This window comes from Meles meles, chromosome 6, assembly GCF_922984935.1.
Source record: "Meles meles chromosome 6, mMelMel3.1 paternal haplotype, whole genome shotgun sequence".
NCBI lineage: Eukaryota > Metazoa > Chordata > Mammalia > Carnivora > Mustelidae > Meles > Meles meles.
Window position 1 is genome coordinate 137,839,218 of NC_060071.1, and position 16,843 is coordinate 137,856,060.

A 16,843-nucleotide genomic window follows, 5' to 3' on the forward strand; every position below is an offset into this window, starting at 1 on the left:
AAATTTCATTATGTGAAAAAAGCGAAATGTAGTTCTATGTACACTGTGAGAGCCACCATTTAAAATTTTAAAAATGTATGTGTAGGTTAACAAATGTAAAACGCAAGGCAGCTATATACAACAAAACGCAAGCATCAAAAAACCACAAACAAAAAGGCGAGCATCTGACCTGCCAGGGGCTGAACAATGACATCTTTTTCCTGCTCTGTGGGAATGTGGGTACACCACTTACAAAAACTGTATACTTACACACTTAGAAGGAACCAACTCTAAATACTGCCCAAGTATTTCTCCCATGACCTGCACATGTAACGTTATAAAAAGTAACACGAAATTCATGTGGTTTTAAATGAAAAACTTAACCTGACACTAACTTGCCACTGAAACTGAGGTCCTAAGGCATACATGGGCCAATTCAACCCAGACCCTCAGCTATTGATACCTAAATTCTTTATTATAAAAATACACTTTATGAGAGCATCAACTCTGACATTAGCATTTTCCCTACATGCTAAATTCCTTTCCATGAACCCTCAACATCTCCATGCTTCTCTAAGCATAAAGGCAGAAATGGGGTGGGGTGCCTGGGTGGTTCAGTCAGCAAGTCACAATTCCAGGACGATGGAGTCCCAGCCTTGCATTCCAGCTCAGCAGGGAGTAGGCCTCTCCTTCTGCCCCTCCCCCACCACTTGCACATGCACACGCTCTCTCAATAGAACTGTTAAAAACAAACAAAAAAAGATAAAAGTAGGATTATATAAATCTGAAGGCCTAGTCATTTAAAAATACTCATAAAGCCCCCAAATTCCCCATCACCACCATCTTAAATCAAATGTAAGTATCAATACAGCTAGCCTTACCTAAATTAGAAATAAAGCAGTTAGAATGAATGAATTCACATCACCTTCTGAATAACTATTGCCCCTTGATCCATAGGGGAAATGTACATTTTTAGAAGGAAAGCTTATTAGCCAAAGTCTCTTCACCAATTGTTAATGTAAGAAAACCAAAAATAATCAGGTATATCACAGAAGGAAAAGTTTGAGTTTCTTTTTTAGTCAAAGAGAACTACACAACTACTTGTGTTCTTTGTTCTGATAGGAAAATGCCTGACTCAAGCACCACACAAGCTCCTTGAGGTCTCTGCTCACATCATCCATCTTAGGTCACTGTTTTCTAGACTTCTCCCAATAGTCAACAATCAAGAAGAAAGAACAATACCCTCTCATATTTTATCTTGAAAAATCACGACAAATCTATCATCTAGTCCCACAACAGTTATATTTGCTTAAGTTATTAGGAAAAAAAAGTTTTTTATCTGATAGAACTGCTCAACTTTTTCTTTTTACCAATATCGTTAAGTTAAATGGACATACCAGCAGATTACATCATGTCTGCCTTGTGGCTTCAAGTATCTCTGGGTACCATGCCACGCACACCCAGAAATCATGTCTGTTAATGTTTTAAATTTCATCTGTTTTGAAATAATTGTTTTATTTTTACTGGAGGTAGTTCCAATTCCATTTTTTCCCCCAATTCCATTTTTTGAAGATATAAACAGATTAAATCATGGTTCCTCTCACTAATAGTGATTACGAATTAAAGTTACACAATTGTGCATTTCCTTATTTACATATATAGTGAAGTCATTTACTTCATGTTCAGAGTACATTATTTGCAATGTTACAAATCAAACCACCTCACCAGCTGATGATTAAACAACAGGGGGAAAAAAAGACCCTCAGAGAATTACATAAATACTGTGAAGACATTAATTCCATTTAATTCCATCCTTTATTTTAAATAATTCGGCTCCCACTACATGGAAAATCTGTAAACTCTTATTTCAGACAGTTGTTTTTTTGATGTGACAGGCTACTCTGCTCATCTGAGATATAATTTATACTATACAGAAACTGCATTTTATTATTTCTTTGTAAAGCTAGGTAAAGACAATAAGATCATCAGGTGAACAATGTAACTACAACTGATACTCAATGAAGGATCATTCCATTCTTGCTATGGGCAAGACACTGTCTTAGGTTCTGTGCAGGTTCAAGAGGAAAAAGTCTGTGAACTTACTTGCCCTTTCTATCTTTTAATCAGAGATATGGAAATAAAGCAGGATATAAGGGGTATGAGAGACAGAGATAACAACAATATATGTTATAAAGCCTGACCTAACAGCAGTAAAAACCTGGAAAGAGGAATTAATTCTTACAAATCACTGACCTAACAGCAGTAAAAACCTGGGAAGAGGAATTAATTCTTACAAATCACTGACCTAACAGCAGTTAAAAACCTGGGAAGAGGAATTAATTCTGCCTGAGAGAAATCGAAGGTAGGACTGATGATGGCTATTTGAAATAATTAACATTGCAATTAGAACTATAAGGACAGAATTGCAACAGGGAGCTTGAATGGGCACCAAGGACATGAGATGTCAGCAAAGAACAAAAGAAGTTTGTAGGGATACATGACTGATACATGCAGAAAGACTGAGAAAAACCAGAAAGGGAGACTGAACAAGTCTTGAATGCCATACTAAGAATATGGCCTTTATACTCTAAGAAATTCAAAATCATTAAAGATGCATGAAAAGCGGGTTGATATAATTAGTTTTAGAAATACAGGCATTGGGGCCCCTGGGTGGCTCAGTCGTTAAGCATCTACCTTCAGTTCAGGTCATGATCCCAGAGTCCTAGGATCGAGCCTTGTATCAGGATTCCTGCTTGGGCTCCCAGCTAGGCGAGAAGCCTGCTTCCCCCTCTCTCCACCTCCCCCTCTCTGTGTTCCCTCTCTGTGTCTCTGTCAAATTAATAAGTAAAATCTTTAAGAAAAAAAAAAAAAAAAGGAAATGCAAGCAGTGCTGTAATAGATGAATCAGTTAAAATATTAAAAGTCAAAAAAAGATACAAGTAAAAAAAAAGCTAATTATAGAATACTTAGAACTCAATCCTGTATGTATGAAAGAAAAATAAATTCATATATTCCAATTAAAAACTATATTCATACACAGAAAAATCTCTGGAAGAATATGCAACAAAAATGTCTACAGTGGTTCCTAATGGTGACGGGATTACAAGTGGTACCTAATTTCTTCTTTATAGTTTGCTTTATGAATTTTTTTTACAAAGAATATACAGTGTGGGGTGCCTGGGTGGCTCAGTGAGTTAAAGCCTCTGCCTTCGGCTCCAATCATGATCCCAGGTCTGGGATCAAGCCCCGCATGGGGCTCTCTGCTCTGGGGGAAGCCTGCTTCCTCCTCTCTCTCTCTCTCTCTCTGCCTACCTGTGATCTCTGCCTGCAAATAAATAAATAAAATCCTAAAAAAAAAAAAAAAAAAAGAATATACACTGTTATATGTAAAGGAGGGAGGGATAATACCAAGAAAGCCATTTCTGTTTCCAATGAGAATGAAAACCTGAAAGCAGCAAGAAGGATTTTTTGTTTTTGTAGAAACAAGAAAGTAACAATAAACCGACTTTAAATACATTCATGCTTGAAGTTCCAAAAGGAAACAGGAAATACACCCAGGTTTTTGTTATTTTTTATTTTGTTGAAAAGGAGTAATGATATATACAACATGTAAAAATTTCTTTTACTTAATCTTCACTTAATATGGCCACCAATCTGAGGAAAGTGATAAGACTTACTTTCATTTATTTTAGAACCTGTATACTTTTTTTTCAAGGATATACTTTTTTTTCAAGGCTGCATGTCCAGCACTGAGCCCAACACAGACCTTGAACTCATGACCCTGAGCTCGAGACCTAACCTGAGATCAAGAGTCAGATGCGTTAACTTGCGTACTTCTAAAAGAAGGCAACTAATTAAAATTAATGTGTAGGTTGAAATATATTTTGTTGTACTTACTTACAAAGCTGCCTTAATGAATTAGCTCTGTTTGGAATAGTCTGTACCAGTGTTTTCTCTGGCAAGTTAACTTTGTCCAGCCTCCCTCACTACCTTCATACCAACCTGGAACAAGTAAACCAACAGTCATCCACCCATTATGGGTAGATACAAGATTGAAAGTAACTATAAGCTATAAAAATACTCTCCTGCATTTTAGCCACAAGGACATATTATGATGAGGACGATCTTGTGAAGCCCCATGGCAGATTCACTTATAAGCAGTATTTACACTGGAAGAACACAGCCTAGAAAAGGTAACACTGTAGAAACATACCCCATTAGAAGCTTTCTTCTTTGCTTTCCATTCATCTAGTTGTGCCTTTGTCTTTGCATCAACTTTAACAAGGAGCTTCTTTTCTCCAATCTGCAGGTCATGCAATAACCTGAGTGCACGGAGGGTAGACTCAGGTTCCTTATACTCACAGAAGCCAAAGGCTAAAAACGGATGTAAAGAATTAGTGCAATAGCAATACAGTTATGAAAACAAAATATTTATGGAAAATTAAAATCATCAGAGACCAAATGTTCTAATAGCATAATTACTCATGTTGTCACTCCTCCCTTTCCTTCAATTACCCTTAATAATTTTACCTTTAGCACCCTCAAACCATGACAAGAAAAAAAGAAAACAAAAACAGGGGAAAGAAAGAAAAATTCTAATCAAGCAAACTGCTACCTATTAGAAGTGCTAATATTTACCAGAACCAGCAAATTTCATAACTGAGTCTTTTATTTCCTGAATTCATTCCATCCAGACCTCCTGAGCTAGTGACCACAGCCTCCTTAAACCTATCATAAGCACTTCCTTTTTTTTATTTTATTTTTTTTTAAAGATTTTATTTATTTATTTGACAGAGAGAGATCACAATAGACAGAGAGGCAGGCAGAGAGAGAGGGAAGCAGGCTCCCTGCTGAGTGGAGAGCCCGATGCAGGACTCCATCCCAGGACCCCGAGATCATGACCTGAGCCGAAGGCAGCGGCTTAACCCACTGAGCCACCCAGGCGTCCTCCTTTTTTTTTTTTAATAGGATACTTCTGTTTTTTGTTTTTTAAGATTTATCTATTTATTTTAGAGACAGTGTGGGAGGAGGGGCAGTATGGGAGGAGGGGCAGAGGGAGAGAGGAGAGAATCTCAGGCAAACCACGCCCCCTCGCTCAGTGAGGAGGCACACACAGATGGATGCCTTACCAACTGAGCCACCCAGGCACCCCACAAGCACTTTTCAATTCTGAGAAGTTAAACTACAAATGTACTGACCTTTCATCCTAATAGTAAGTTTAATTTTTCTCTTTAATTTTAATAACTAGTCTCACCATTATTACCATACCTTTAAACCAGAGATATTAGAACACACACTTTAAAGGAGTAACCTAGGGGCACCTGGATGGCTCAGTGGGTTGGGCCTCTGCCTTTGGCTCAGGTCATGATCTCAGGGTCCTGGGATTGAGTCCCGCATCGGGCTCTCTGCTCAGCGGGGAGCCTGCTTTGCCCTCTCTCTCTGCCTGCCTCTTGCCTACTTGTGATCTCTCCCTCTCTGTCAAATAAATTTAAAAAATTGTTTTTAAATCTTTAAAAAAAAAAAAGGAGTAACCTAAAAATTGAAAATAAAACAAACGAATCCAAGTATGTACAGTTAAGGACACAAACACACAAAGATGAACTATTAAGAGTGATTTTAAAACAACAAATTTGACCACAGGTTTTTTGAGTGATGTATCTTAAGACAAGACTTGTCACTTAAAAAGAAAATTTCTATAATCATATTGTTGATAATTAGTAGTCTTAAACCATTGTACATGAAATATGAGATGAAGCAAGCCAGTAATTAATTTAATAGTCTATCATCCCAATGTCCCTGAAACTAAGGATTCTCAGTATGGGAAGGGGGAAAGAAAGATACATTACAGAAAAGGTTAAATAAAAACCTTTAAGTCCTGAATGTAAAGTAATGTGCACTGGAAAAATGTAAAGGCAAAGACTAAACAAGTGTTTTTTTTTTTTTAATATTTATTTAAGTAATTGCTAGACCCAACCTGGGGCTCAAACTCATAGCCCCAAGATTGAGAGTTTCACATCCTAAGATTAAGAGCTGCATGCTCCTTGACTGAGCCAGCCTGGCCCACCAATACTAAACAAGTCTTCTAATGAGTATAACTTAATTCCCAGACTGTGGTTTTTAAAGCATTTCCCACTAAAAAGAACCAGAGTTCCTTAAAGAAATGGCTGATCCTAAGCATGGGACAGAAAAACTTCTACAGGTGCCTGGGTGGCTCAGTCCTTAGGACTCTGCCTTTAGCTCAGGTCATGATTCCAGACTTCTGGGATCAAGCCCCGCATCAGGCTCCCTGCCCTGTGGGAGGCCTGCTTCTCCCATTCCCACTCCCCCTACTTTTGTTCCCTCTTTAGCTATCTCTCTGTCAAATAAATAAAATCTTTAATAAAAAGAAAACAGAAAAAAAGGAAAAACTTCTAGATGACTTTATAGAGATAACAAGACAATTTAAGCTTCACTAGTGAGAATGACAATTCTTATTAAATATAAGAAACTGAATATGCTTCAATCCTTAAGTTCAAATGCTTCTTAAAAAATGTCATTGCTGGGGTGCCTGGGTGGCTCACTGGGTTAAGCCTCTGCCTTCGGCTCAGGTCATGATCTCAGGGTCCTGGGATCGAGCCCCACATTAGGCACTCTGCTCAGTGGGGACCCTGCTTCCCCCTCTCTCTCCCCTCTCTGCTGCTTTGCTTACTTGTGATCTATCTCTCTATACCCAATAAATAAAATCTTAAAAAAAAAAAAAGTCACTGCTGAGGCACCTGGGTGGCATAGTCGGTGGAACATCCGACTCTCGATCTCAGCTCAGTCTTGATTTCAGGGTCATGAATTCAAGCCCTGCACTGGATTCCGCACTGGGTTCCACACTGGGCATGGAGCCTACTTTAAAAAAATAAGTCACTGCTTGGGGTGCCTGGGTTGCTTAGTGGGTTAAAGCCATTGCCTTGGGCTCAGGTCATGATCCCAGGGTCCTGGGATTGAGCCTCTGCTCAGCAGGGAGCCTGCGTCCCCCCTCTCTCTCTGCCTGCCTCTCTGCCCACTTGTGATCTCTGCCAAATAAATAAAATCTTAAAAAAAAAAAGTCACTGCTAAATGATGCTGAGGACATTACTTCATTCTTTTGAAAAATGAAAGAACCACAGCATTTACCCTGTTTTCCTTATATAAATTAATTCTGATAAGGAAGATTTGTACTTCAATGAAGGAAGTATTCTTCAAAACAGACTAGCACATTTTGCAGCCCTCCAATGAATGAACCAGTCCAGGAATAGACAACAGCTGCTACAACAAAAATTTTAAAAAATTAAAAAAACAGTGTCTCATGATGAAGAACACTGCCTTTAAAATATTCTTACAAATGAAAAACAAAAATAACACATGCAAACTCAAATCTGATTGAGTCTCAAGATACAACCAGTTTACATAAAATACAGAGGATAGAAAAGCACTGGCACATTATTCAATTAGACCCGCAATCAACAAATCCACACTCCAGAAACGCTACTGAGCAAATGAACCACTTTCTTCCACAAAGATTTCCAAATGAAAAGAGAAGAACTTAAAAAATATTAAAAGAGACTCAAAAATATGCCAACCAATTGCAATGTGTGGACTATATATGGCTCCTCTATCAACTATTAAAAGACTTGAAGATTTGACATTTGCAACAACTGGACATCAGAAAACTGACTTATGATATTAAGAAAAAAAAGTTAATTTTTAAAAGTCTTATAATAGCATTTTTTTAAAGATTTTATTTATTTATTTGACAGATCACAAGTAGGCAGAGAGGCAGGCAGAGAGAGTGAGAGGGAAGCAGGCTCCCTGCTGAGCAGAGAGCCCGATGCTGGACTTGATCCCAGGACCCTGAGATCATGACCTGAGCCAAAGGCAGCGGCTTAAACCACTGAGCCACCCAGGTGCCCTATAATAGCATTTTCAGTAGGTTTTTAAAAAACGCTTCTGTCTTAGGCACACATGCCAAAATACTTACAGGCAAAATGATGGATGCTTGGATTTCTTAAATTAAAAGAATATAAGGAGGAAATGGACAGAGTACAGATTAAGCACAACTGGGACTGAGTTGATAAATGTTAAAGGTAGGTGATGAGTATATAGAAGTTCACTGTGTTTTAATTTTACATATGAATTTTCCCATAAAAAATACTGTTTAAAGAATACTGAGCACCTGGGGTACCTGGGTGGCTCAGTGGGTTAAAGCCTCTGCCTTCAGCTCAGGTCATGATCCCGGGGTCTTGGATCGAGCCCCACATCAGGTTCTCTGCTCAGTGGGGAGCCTGCTTTCTCCTCTCTCTCTGCGCCTGCCTCTCTGCCTACTTGTGATCTCTGTCTGTCAAATAAATAAATAAAATCTTTTTTTTTTTAAATAAAATCTTTAAAAAAAAAAAAAGAATACTGAGCACCTGGGTAGCTCAGTGGGTTAAGCCTCTGCCTTCAGTTCAGATCATTATCTCAGGGTCCTGGGATCAAGCCCCACATCCCTGCTTGAGCAGAGAGCCTGTTTCCCCCCCCCTCTCTCTCTGCCTGCCTATCTGCCTACTTGTGATCTCGCTCTCTGTGTCAAATAAACAAATAAAATCTTAAAAAAAAAAAGAATGCACATCAAACAGGTGCTTTTATGAACAAGTATGAAAAGAACAATTTGCTTCTAAGACTAACAGGTCATCTCACCACCTGTTCTTCTTTCTTCCTAAGTCCTAATTGTTGAATGTTGATCATATACTCCTGCTCTGAGATGAAAAGGACTTTTCAAAATAACATTGTAAAAAAACAGTCTGAGTAATTTTTCCTCTCCTACCTCTTTCCTGTTAATACTTTTCCATTTTCTAATCTCAACTCAGCTAAATCTTCCCAAATGCCTTTAATCCTATTCCAATACGGAGGAAGACAAGAAGTGCTGACACAATGCTCCCATGGTTAAGGGCAATAAGAGCAAAACATGCAACAAGCGCCTTAAGCACACAGGTTAAAATGATCTCAGTAAGAAAAAATTACCTACCTTGAAGCTTTCCAGATGCACCTTGTACTCTCTTCCAGCTCAAAACCAAGCCACATTTCTTAAAGAGAAAAATAAAATAAAAAATAATCCTCACCATTTGACAAATCAACTAATCAGTAACAAATGTAAGAACACAACTGGTATTTCCACCGGAGAAAAATACAAGCAAAAATTTGAAAAAATCGTAATACCTATTGATTTTTTTTTTAATTCTCTCAATTCCCACATATCTATTATATGAAAGAAATACATAATACAGCATTTAAAAGAAAAATATAAATTCTTACAAATTCTTATTTGCAGAAAATTGACTACCTTTTAGATTTTATTTATTTTGGGGGTGGGGAGAGAGCAAAAAAGAATGGGAAGAAGGGCAGAGAGGAAGTGGTAGGGAGAGAATCCCAAGCAGACTCCGAGATGGGCAAGGAGTCCAACTCAGGGCTCCATCTCACTGAGATTACAACTTAAGCAAAAAACAAGAGTCAGAAACTCAACCAACTGAACTATCCAGGCACCCCTTGACTACCTTTTAATAATTTAGAAATTTTACAGCATTATTTATCCTACCCAAAATGTATACATAAACAAAATTACCAATATTATAATATTTACTAAAAAACTACAGTAAATTCAAGTAAATACTGAGTCCATAAAGATTATGTTTCAAAACATATTATTTGTATTATGAAGAACTTTTTTAAAATATTTTTTTCTTTTTTGGGGCACCTGGGTGGCTTAGTGGGTGGGTTAAGCCTCTACCTTCGGCTCAGGTCATGATCTCAGAATCCTGGGATCAAGCCCCGAATTGGGCTCTCTGCTCAGCAGGGGGTCTGCATCCCTTCCTTCCCCCCACCTCTCTGCCTACTTGTGATCTCTGTCAAATAAAATCCTTCTTAAAAAAAGTTTTTTAAGATTTATTTGACAGAGTGAGTGAGAGAGAGAGAGAGCGCAAGCATGAGCAGGGGGAATGGCAGGAAGGGGAAAAGCAGGCTACCCACTGAGCAAGGAACCCAACGTGAGGCTCGATCCCAGGACCCTGGCATCACAACCCCAGCCGAAGGCAGCCGCTTAACCGACTAAGCCACCAAGGCACCCCTAAAGATCTTTTTTTTTTTAAGATTTATTTGACAGAGAGAGAGAGATCACAAGCAGGTGGGGGGGGGGCTCCCAGTTGAGCACAGGGCCCAATTCCAGGACCCTGAGATAACGACCCGAGCCAGAGGCTTAACCCACTGAGCCACGTAGGTGTCCCACCCCTAAAGATTTTTTTTTCTCCCTAAAGATTTTTTAAAAGTAACCTCTATACCCAATGTGGGGCTCACATTCACAACTCTGAGATCAAGAGTCTCATGCTCTACTGACTGAGCCAGCTGGGCGCCTCTTTTAACATGGAAAAATGCTTGACATGGGATACAAAAATAACATGGGACACAAAATTTTAGATAATATAGTAAGATTTTAACTATGTAAAGAAAAAAATTTCCATAAATCAGAAATATTAATAGGGCAGGTTGTCTGAGGAGTAAAACATTACATTTTGTTTACTGTTAAAGTTTTTAAACAATATTTCTTTGTTTTACTAAAGATTTATTTATTTGAGAGAGAATGCACAAGTACGGAGGGGGGCAGAGGGAGAGGGAGAAAATCTCAAGCAGACTCCTCTGAATAGGGAGACCGACACAGGGCTCGATCCTAGGACCCTGTGATCATGACCTGGGCTGAAACCAAGAGCTGGACACTCAACCGACTGCACCACTGAGGAGTCCCAAACATTATTTCTAGTTATTAAAGTAAGAACTAGAAGGTTAGGAAAAAAAGTTATTTGTGGGAAATGATTAACTGAAGACTGCTTGTCAAAGCTTAGAGAATGCATGGATTTTTCACATTTTCCTTCAGAGAAACCAATAAAATGATTATCTATGAATATAAAAGATAAAAACCCATGAGGTCAAACACAGTTTGGGTTAACCGCAGTAGCAGTCAACAAAATTTTGAAAAGGAAAAACACAAATGGAAGGATGGGAACTCATTTAGTAGAGCAAAGAAGGCTATAACTCCCAAGTACCTACAGCTGAAGATACTCATAAGAATCAGGCTAATTGATTCTACAACCCCAAGCCATCTGGACTGGAGGTAAAATGTACACACAGTGGAAAATGGGGCTGAAGCACGAGGCTGAAAAAAACAGGTGCTTGTGGGGTGCCTGGGTGGCTCAGTTCAGTGTCTGCCCTTGGCTCGGGTCATGGTCTCAGGGTCCGGGGATCAAGCCACACAGCAGGCTTCCTGCCCAGTGGGGAGTCTGCTTCTCCCTCTGTCCCCATCCCTCGTGATCTCTTTCTCAAATAAAATCTTAAAAACAAACAAAAAAAAACAGGTGATTGCCTGACAATATGAATACGGAATAATCAAAGCCTCAAGAGTTCTTTCCAAGCCAACAACTTCATTTCTCACCCCTAGAGAAGACAGCCTGCAGTCTTTACAGGCAACTATACTTAATCTCCACCCTCAGCGAAGACAGAATGAATGAAGTTGTCTGAAGAAAGTGAAAAGTACAGGCTTCGGATACAGAGAAGCAGGTAAGACATGAAAGATCAGGATGGGACACAGAACGGGTAACAAAGGAAGAAAGTAAAAGTAGACGATACACTTCAATGCAGTTCTTCCCCCCAACCCCATACAGGCAGCCAATCATATACTCATTAGGCAGGAAACTGGAAGTTTTCTAGAGAAACCCATCAGCCCCCAGGAAAAGAACTCCGTATACTAACATTCAAAACCTCTAGCTGCTGGCTAGATTACCCTACAATGATGCTCACTATTTTAAAAACCCACTTTATGCATGTAAAACCTTTTTTTTTAATTTTAATAAATCTCTACACCCAAATGGGTCTCAAACTCACAACCCCAAATCAAGAGACATGCGCTCCGCTCCACTCACTGAGCCAGCCAGGTACCCCCAAAAAACTTCAATCCCTAACTCAAACCTGAAGACAATCCTTGATCAGACATTTAAGGAATGCCTTAAATGAGAAATGAAGGGAAGAGGCAAATTCAGGAATGAAGCTTAAAAACAAAACATTGCGCTGCAGGTATGTCAGAAACAGGTTTAAAAAGTGGCTCTGCAGCGCCTGGCTGGCTCAGCTGGTTAAGTGTCTGGCTCTTGATTTCAGCTCAGGTCTTTATCACAGGGCCCACTGGGCATGGATCCTACTTAAAACAAACAAACAAAAAAAATGAAAAACAACCCAAAAAGGGGGGGAGGGGAGTTTCAACTAGGAAATAAAAATGTATGTATGGGGAGCGCCTGGGTGGCTCAGTGGGTTAAAGCCTCTGCCTTTCGCTCAGGTCATGATCCCGGGGTCCTGGGATCGAGCCCCGCATCGGGCTCTCTGCTTGGCGGGGAGCCTGCTTCCTCCTCTCTCTCTCTCTGTCTGCCTGCCTCTCTCCCTACTTGTGATCTCTGTCAAATAAATAAATAAAATCTTTAAAAAAAAAAAAAAAATGTATGTATGTATCTCCTCCACACACCTGCACACAAATATTCACAGCAGCATTATTCGTGATACCCAAGAAGTGAAAACAACTCAACTGTCCATCAACTGATGAATAGATAAATAAAATGTGGTATATCCGTTAGAGAGAATATTTGGTCATAAAAGGAATTAGATATATGCTACATGATATATGCTACAATATAGATGAAGCCTGAAAATATATTAAATTATATTAAAAAATTATATTAAAAAGACAAAACACGAAAAGCCACATATATTCTACAATTTTGTTTATACAAGATGCCCAGAATAGGCAAATCTACACGGACAGAAAGAGTGGTTGCCATATGCCGGGGAGAGAGAACGGGAAGTGACTTACTGAATACAGGGTTTCTACTTGGGGTGATGAAAATGTTCTGGAATTTATTACAGGGTGAAGTTTGTACAAGTTTCTGAATATACTAAAGCCCACTGAATTATACATTATAAAAGGGTGAATTTTAAGGTCTATGAATTGTATCACAGTACAGATGGCTTTTAATAGTATTTTATTTATTTATTCATGAAAGACAAAGGGCATGCTCCCCGCTGAACAAGGAGCCTGATGCAGGACTCGATCCCAGGACCCTAGCATCATGACCTGAGCTGAAGGCAGATGCTTAACCATCTGAGCTACCCAGGTGCCCCAAAATAAAGATGGTTTTAAAAAAATGTCCTTCCAATGTTCCACTTCAGGAAAAAATTGGCATAATCTTGTGAAACTGAAGAAAACATGTCCTAAGACTCAGAAATTCCACTTCGAAAACAATACATGATAGAATTTTGTCATGTGACTGAGGAAGACATATCACCAATAATAATAATACAACAAAACATAGTATCAAGAAAAAGAAACAGTCCATATAACCATCACTGGAAAACTGACAATTTATGGTACATTCTACAATGCACTGTTATACAGCAGTAATAAATAATTAGAGCTATATATATGTTAGGTGAAAAAAACAAATTATGGAGTACAGAATAAAAACCTGTGAATTATGGATTTTTATGAGTACATAAATATGTAATTAAAGTAAAAAACAGGGCCACCTGGGTGTAAGCATCTACCTTCAGCTCAGGTATTAATCCCAGGTTCCTAGGATCAAGCCCCATGTCAGGCTCCCTGCTCAGTGGAGCTTGTTTCTCCCTCTGCCTCTGCCACTCCCCCTGCTGGTGCTCTCTCACTCTCACTCAATCTCAATAAAATCTTTAAAAAAATAAAAATAAAGTAAAACATACACAAAGGAATGATAAACACCAAATTCAGGATAGTGGATGACCCTGATTATTACCTCTGTGGAAGAAAGAAGTGGGAATGAGAGCCAACTGTACTGTTTTACTTCTTTGGGGAAAACAGCTGAAGCTAGTATCACAATATTGAATGCGACAAAGCTAGATTTTGTGGTGTTTATTTTCTAAACATTTTTATTTTTTTTTTAAGATTTTATTTATATGAGAGAGAGAGAATGAGAAGGGGGAGGGTTCAAGGGAGAAGCAGATTCCCTGCCGAGCAGGGAGCCAATGCAGAACTCAATTCCAGGTCTCCAGGATCATGACCTGAGCCGAAGACAGTTGCTTAACCAACAGGGCCACCCAGGTGCCCCCTAAACATGTTTTTGGTTTTTTTTTTAAAAAGGTTTTATCTGACAGAGAGAGTGCAAGCGCACAAGTAGGCAGAGCAGCAGGCAGAGGGAGAGGGAGAAGCAGGTTCTCTGCTGAGCAGGGAACCGGATGCGGGGCTTGATCCCAGGACCCATCATGACCCGAGACCAAGGTAGCAGCTTAACTGACTGAGCCACTCAGGCGCCCCTAAGCATGTTTTAACACAAGAATCATACAACTTACAAAACAGAAATAGCAATAAAATCAAGGAGGAAAAGATTTTAAAATAACTTCTCTAAAAAACAGTGGAGATTACGGAGAGAGGGAGTACCAGTACTCTTGTTTTTCATTATAAAATCATTCAGTGTTATTTCAGTTAATGCTCATTTGTCACCAGGGTAACAATTTTTCAATGAAGAAAAAAAGGAAAACCAATGACTTCATGAACTCAAAAGAACTTATTGTTTATCCTCAGAATAAAAACCTTAAAAGTAATTAATTCCCCACTAAATGCTAAAAATCATTGTTTTAAAGGCTGCCAGGGAGAGACATGCAACAGGACACAACTCAAATGGTCTTACTTATTACTTATTAATGACAAAAGGAAACATGGTATCCTCACAAGAAAGAGATGTGACCACCTTAACCATGTATCTAAACTGAGCATTACCAAACACAGGACCAGGAGACACAATATACTTCTTATAATGCTGCACTGAGGACATGACCCATGAACCATTCGTACAAAAAATGCTTACTCTGAATCTATGAGCAAATAGTCAAATTCAAATTGGGACACTCTGCAAAAGACCTGGACGCTTCAAAAAATGTTAATGTCATGAAAGACATAAACAAAACAAGCAAAGAAAAAAAAAAAGACAGGGAGCACCTGGCTGGCTCAGTCATTAAGCCTCTGCCTTCAGCTCAGGTCATGATCCTGGGGTCCTGAGCTTGAGCCCCACATCGGGCTCCCTACTCTGCCAGAAGTCTGCTTCTCCCTCTCCCACTCCCCCTGCTTGTATTCCCTCTTTTGCTGTCTCTCGGTCAAATAAATAAATAAAAAGTTAAAAAAAAAAAAGACAGAAGGTATTCTGTATTACAGAAGTTGTCTAAAGAGGTATGACAATTCAACGCAATGTATAATCCTTGAATGAATCATAGAAAATAGGTATATTTAGTTAACAATAGTGTTATTGGGGGAAAAAAAATACTGTATCAGCCTTAAATTTAAATATGATGGTTTTATGATCATATAGGAGAATGTCCTTGGTCTTAGGAGACGCAAGAAGTATTCAGAGATGGAAATGTCATGTCACAACTTACTCTCCAATTACTGAGGAAAAAAAGCTTGTGTGTGTGTGTGTGTAGAAAGCACATGTGGCAAAAATGTGTTACAAGAATGCTCATTTTACTATTCATTCAACATTTTGCAAAACTGAAGTTTTTCAAAATAATAATCAGAATCCTCTTCCTGCTTTTTCATAAATTTGAAATCTGTAACAAAATTTAAAAGTGAGAAACAGTTTAACTTACAGCAAGGAGCTGTCTTATAAGCATGTCTGAGGCTTTCTCAGAAATGTTGCCAACAAAAACTGTAGTGGTGGGACCACAATTTTCATCATTTTCTTTAGCCTTTAAGCCTGGGTGATCCTTTCTTGCTCCCAAATGCTTTCCAACCATGGACACAGTGGGTACTAAAACCTAGAATGAAGAAAAGCAGTAAGATTAGAACTGGCAATTAAAGTTCCTATCATGTTTAAAGTAACAGTAGTCTAAAAACAATTTTAAAGTACTAAATATACAGCACATTATTAAAGATTCTACATATTTAATCTAAAGCTTCTATTATTTTTCATTTATGCAAATTTATTCATGACGAGTTCCACTATTAGATTACTTTTTTCTTTTTTTTTTTTTTTTTTAGCAAGATTTGAGAGAACACATGCACAAGAGGGGGGAGTGACAGACAGAGAGGGAGAAAGAATCTCAAGCAGACTCCCTCTGGAGCCCCAATGTGCGGCTAGCGACCCCTGAGATCCAACAACCCTGAGATCATGATCTGAGCCAAAATCAAGTCAGACGTTTAACCAATTGAGCTATCCAGGCACCTCAAATTACCTTTTGAAAACATCTTGGAAAAGAAAATAAAAATAACCTGGATGGAAATTTTTTAGTATTTAAGACCTAATCATAAATCATTTAAAATTATCAAATATAATCAGGAGCTTCTTCACAACTTTACTCTGTACTAATATAAAAGCAAATTTCCAGGGCACGTGGCTGGCTGTCAGTCAGGTGTCCGACTCTTGATTTCAGCTCAGGTCGTGACTTCAGGGTCCTGGGATGCAGCCCTGCATCAGGCTCCACACTCAGAGGTCAGTCTACTTCTCCCTGCCCCCATCTCCTTCTGTCCCTCCCCCACTTGTGTTTGCTCTAAAATAAGCCCCGCCAATTTTTTTTTAAATAAGAGCAAATTTTAATTATCCCCACTAATCCCGATAGAGCATTTGAATACTCATAGCACTCTCCAACACTTAAATTTTACTTTTATCCATTAATTACATTTTTATATTCCCTTTATAACTTTCAACTTCCCAGAGGAAGGAACAATCCTACTCATTTTTGTATCTGGAACTGAATTTAGCAAAACATGAACAGTAAGCACTCAATAAATAACGGTTAACCAAGGGATCTCTTCCAAACCCTAAGTCCC

General features: G+C 38.7%; 1 protein-coding gene across 1 annotated transcript in view; it reads right to left on the bottom strand.

The window, feature by feature from the left end:
- Positions 1-16,843, bottom strand: part of RBM25 (RNA binding motif protein 25) — a 58,285-nt gene that overhangs the window by 23,403 nt on the left and 18,039 nt on the right. The window contains exons 4-6 of the mRNA XM_046008050.1: positions 15,664-15,831; positions 8,993-9,050; positions 4,193-4,353 (exon numbers count right to left, since the gene is read on the bottom strand). Of these exons, the coding sequence (XP_045864006.1) occupies positions 4,193-4,353; positions 8,993-9,050; positions 15,664-15,831 (387 nt within the window). The remainder of the gene's footprint in view (positions 1-4,192; positions 4,354-8,992; positions 9,051-15,663; positions 15,832-16,843) is intronic.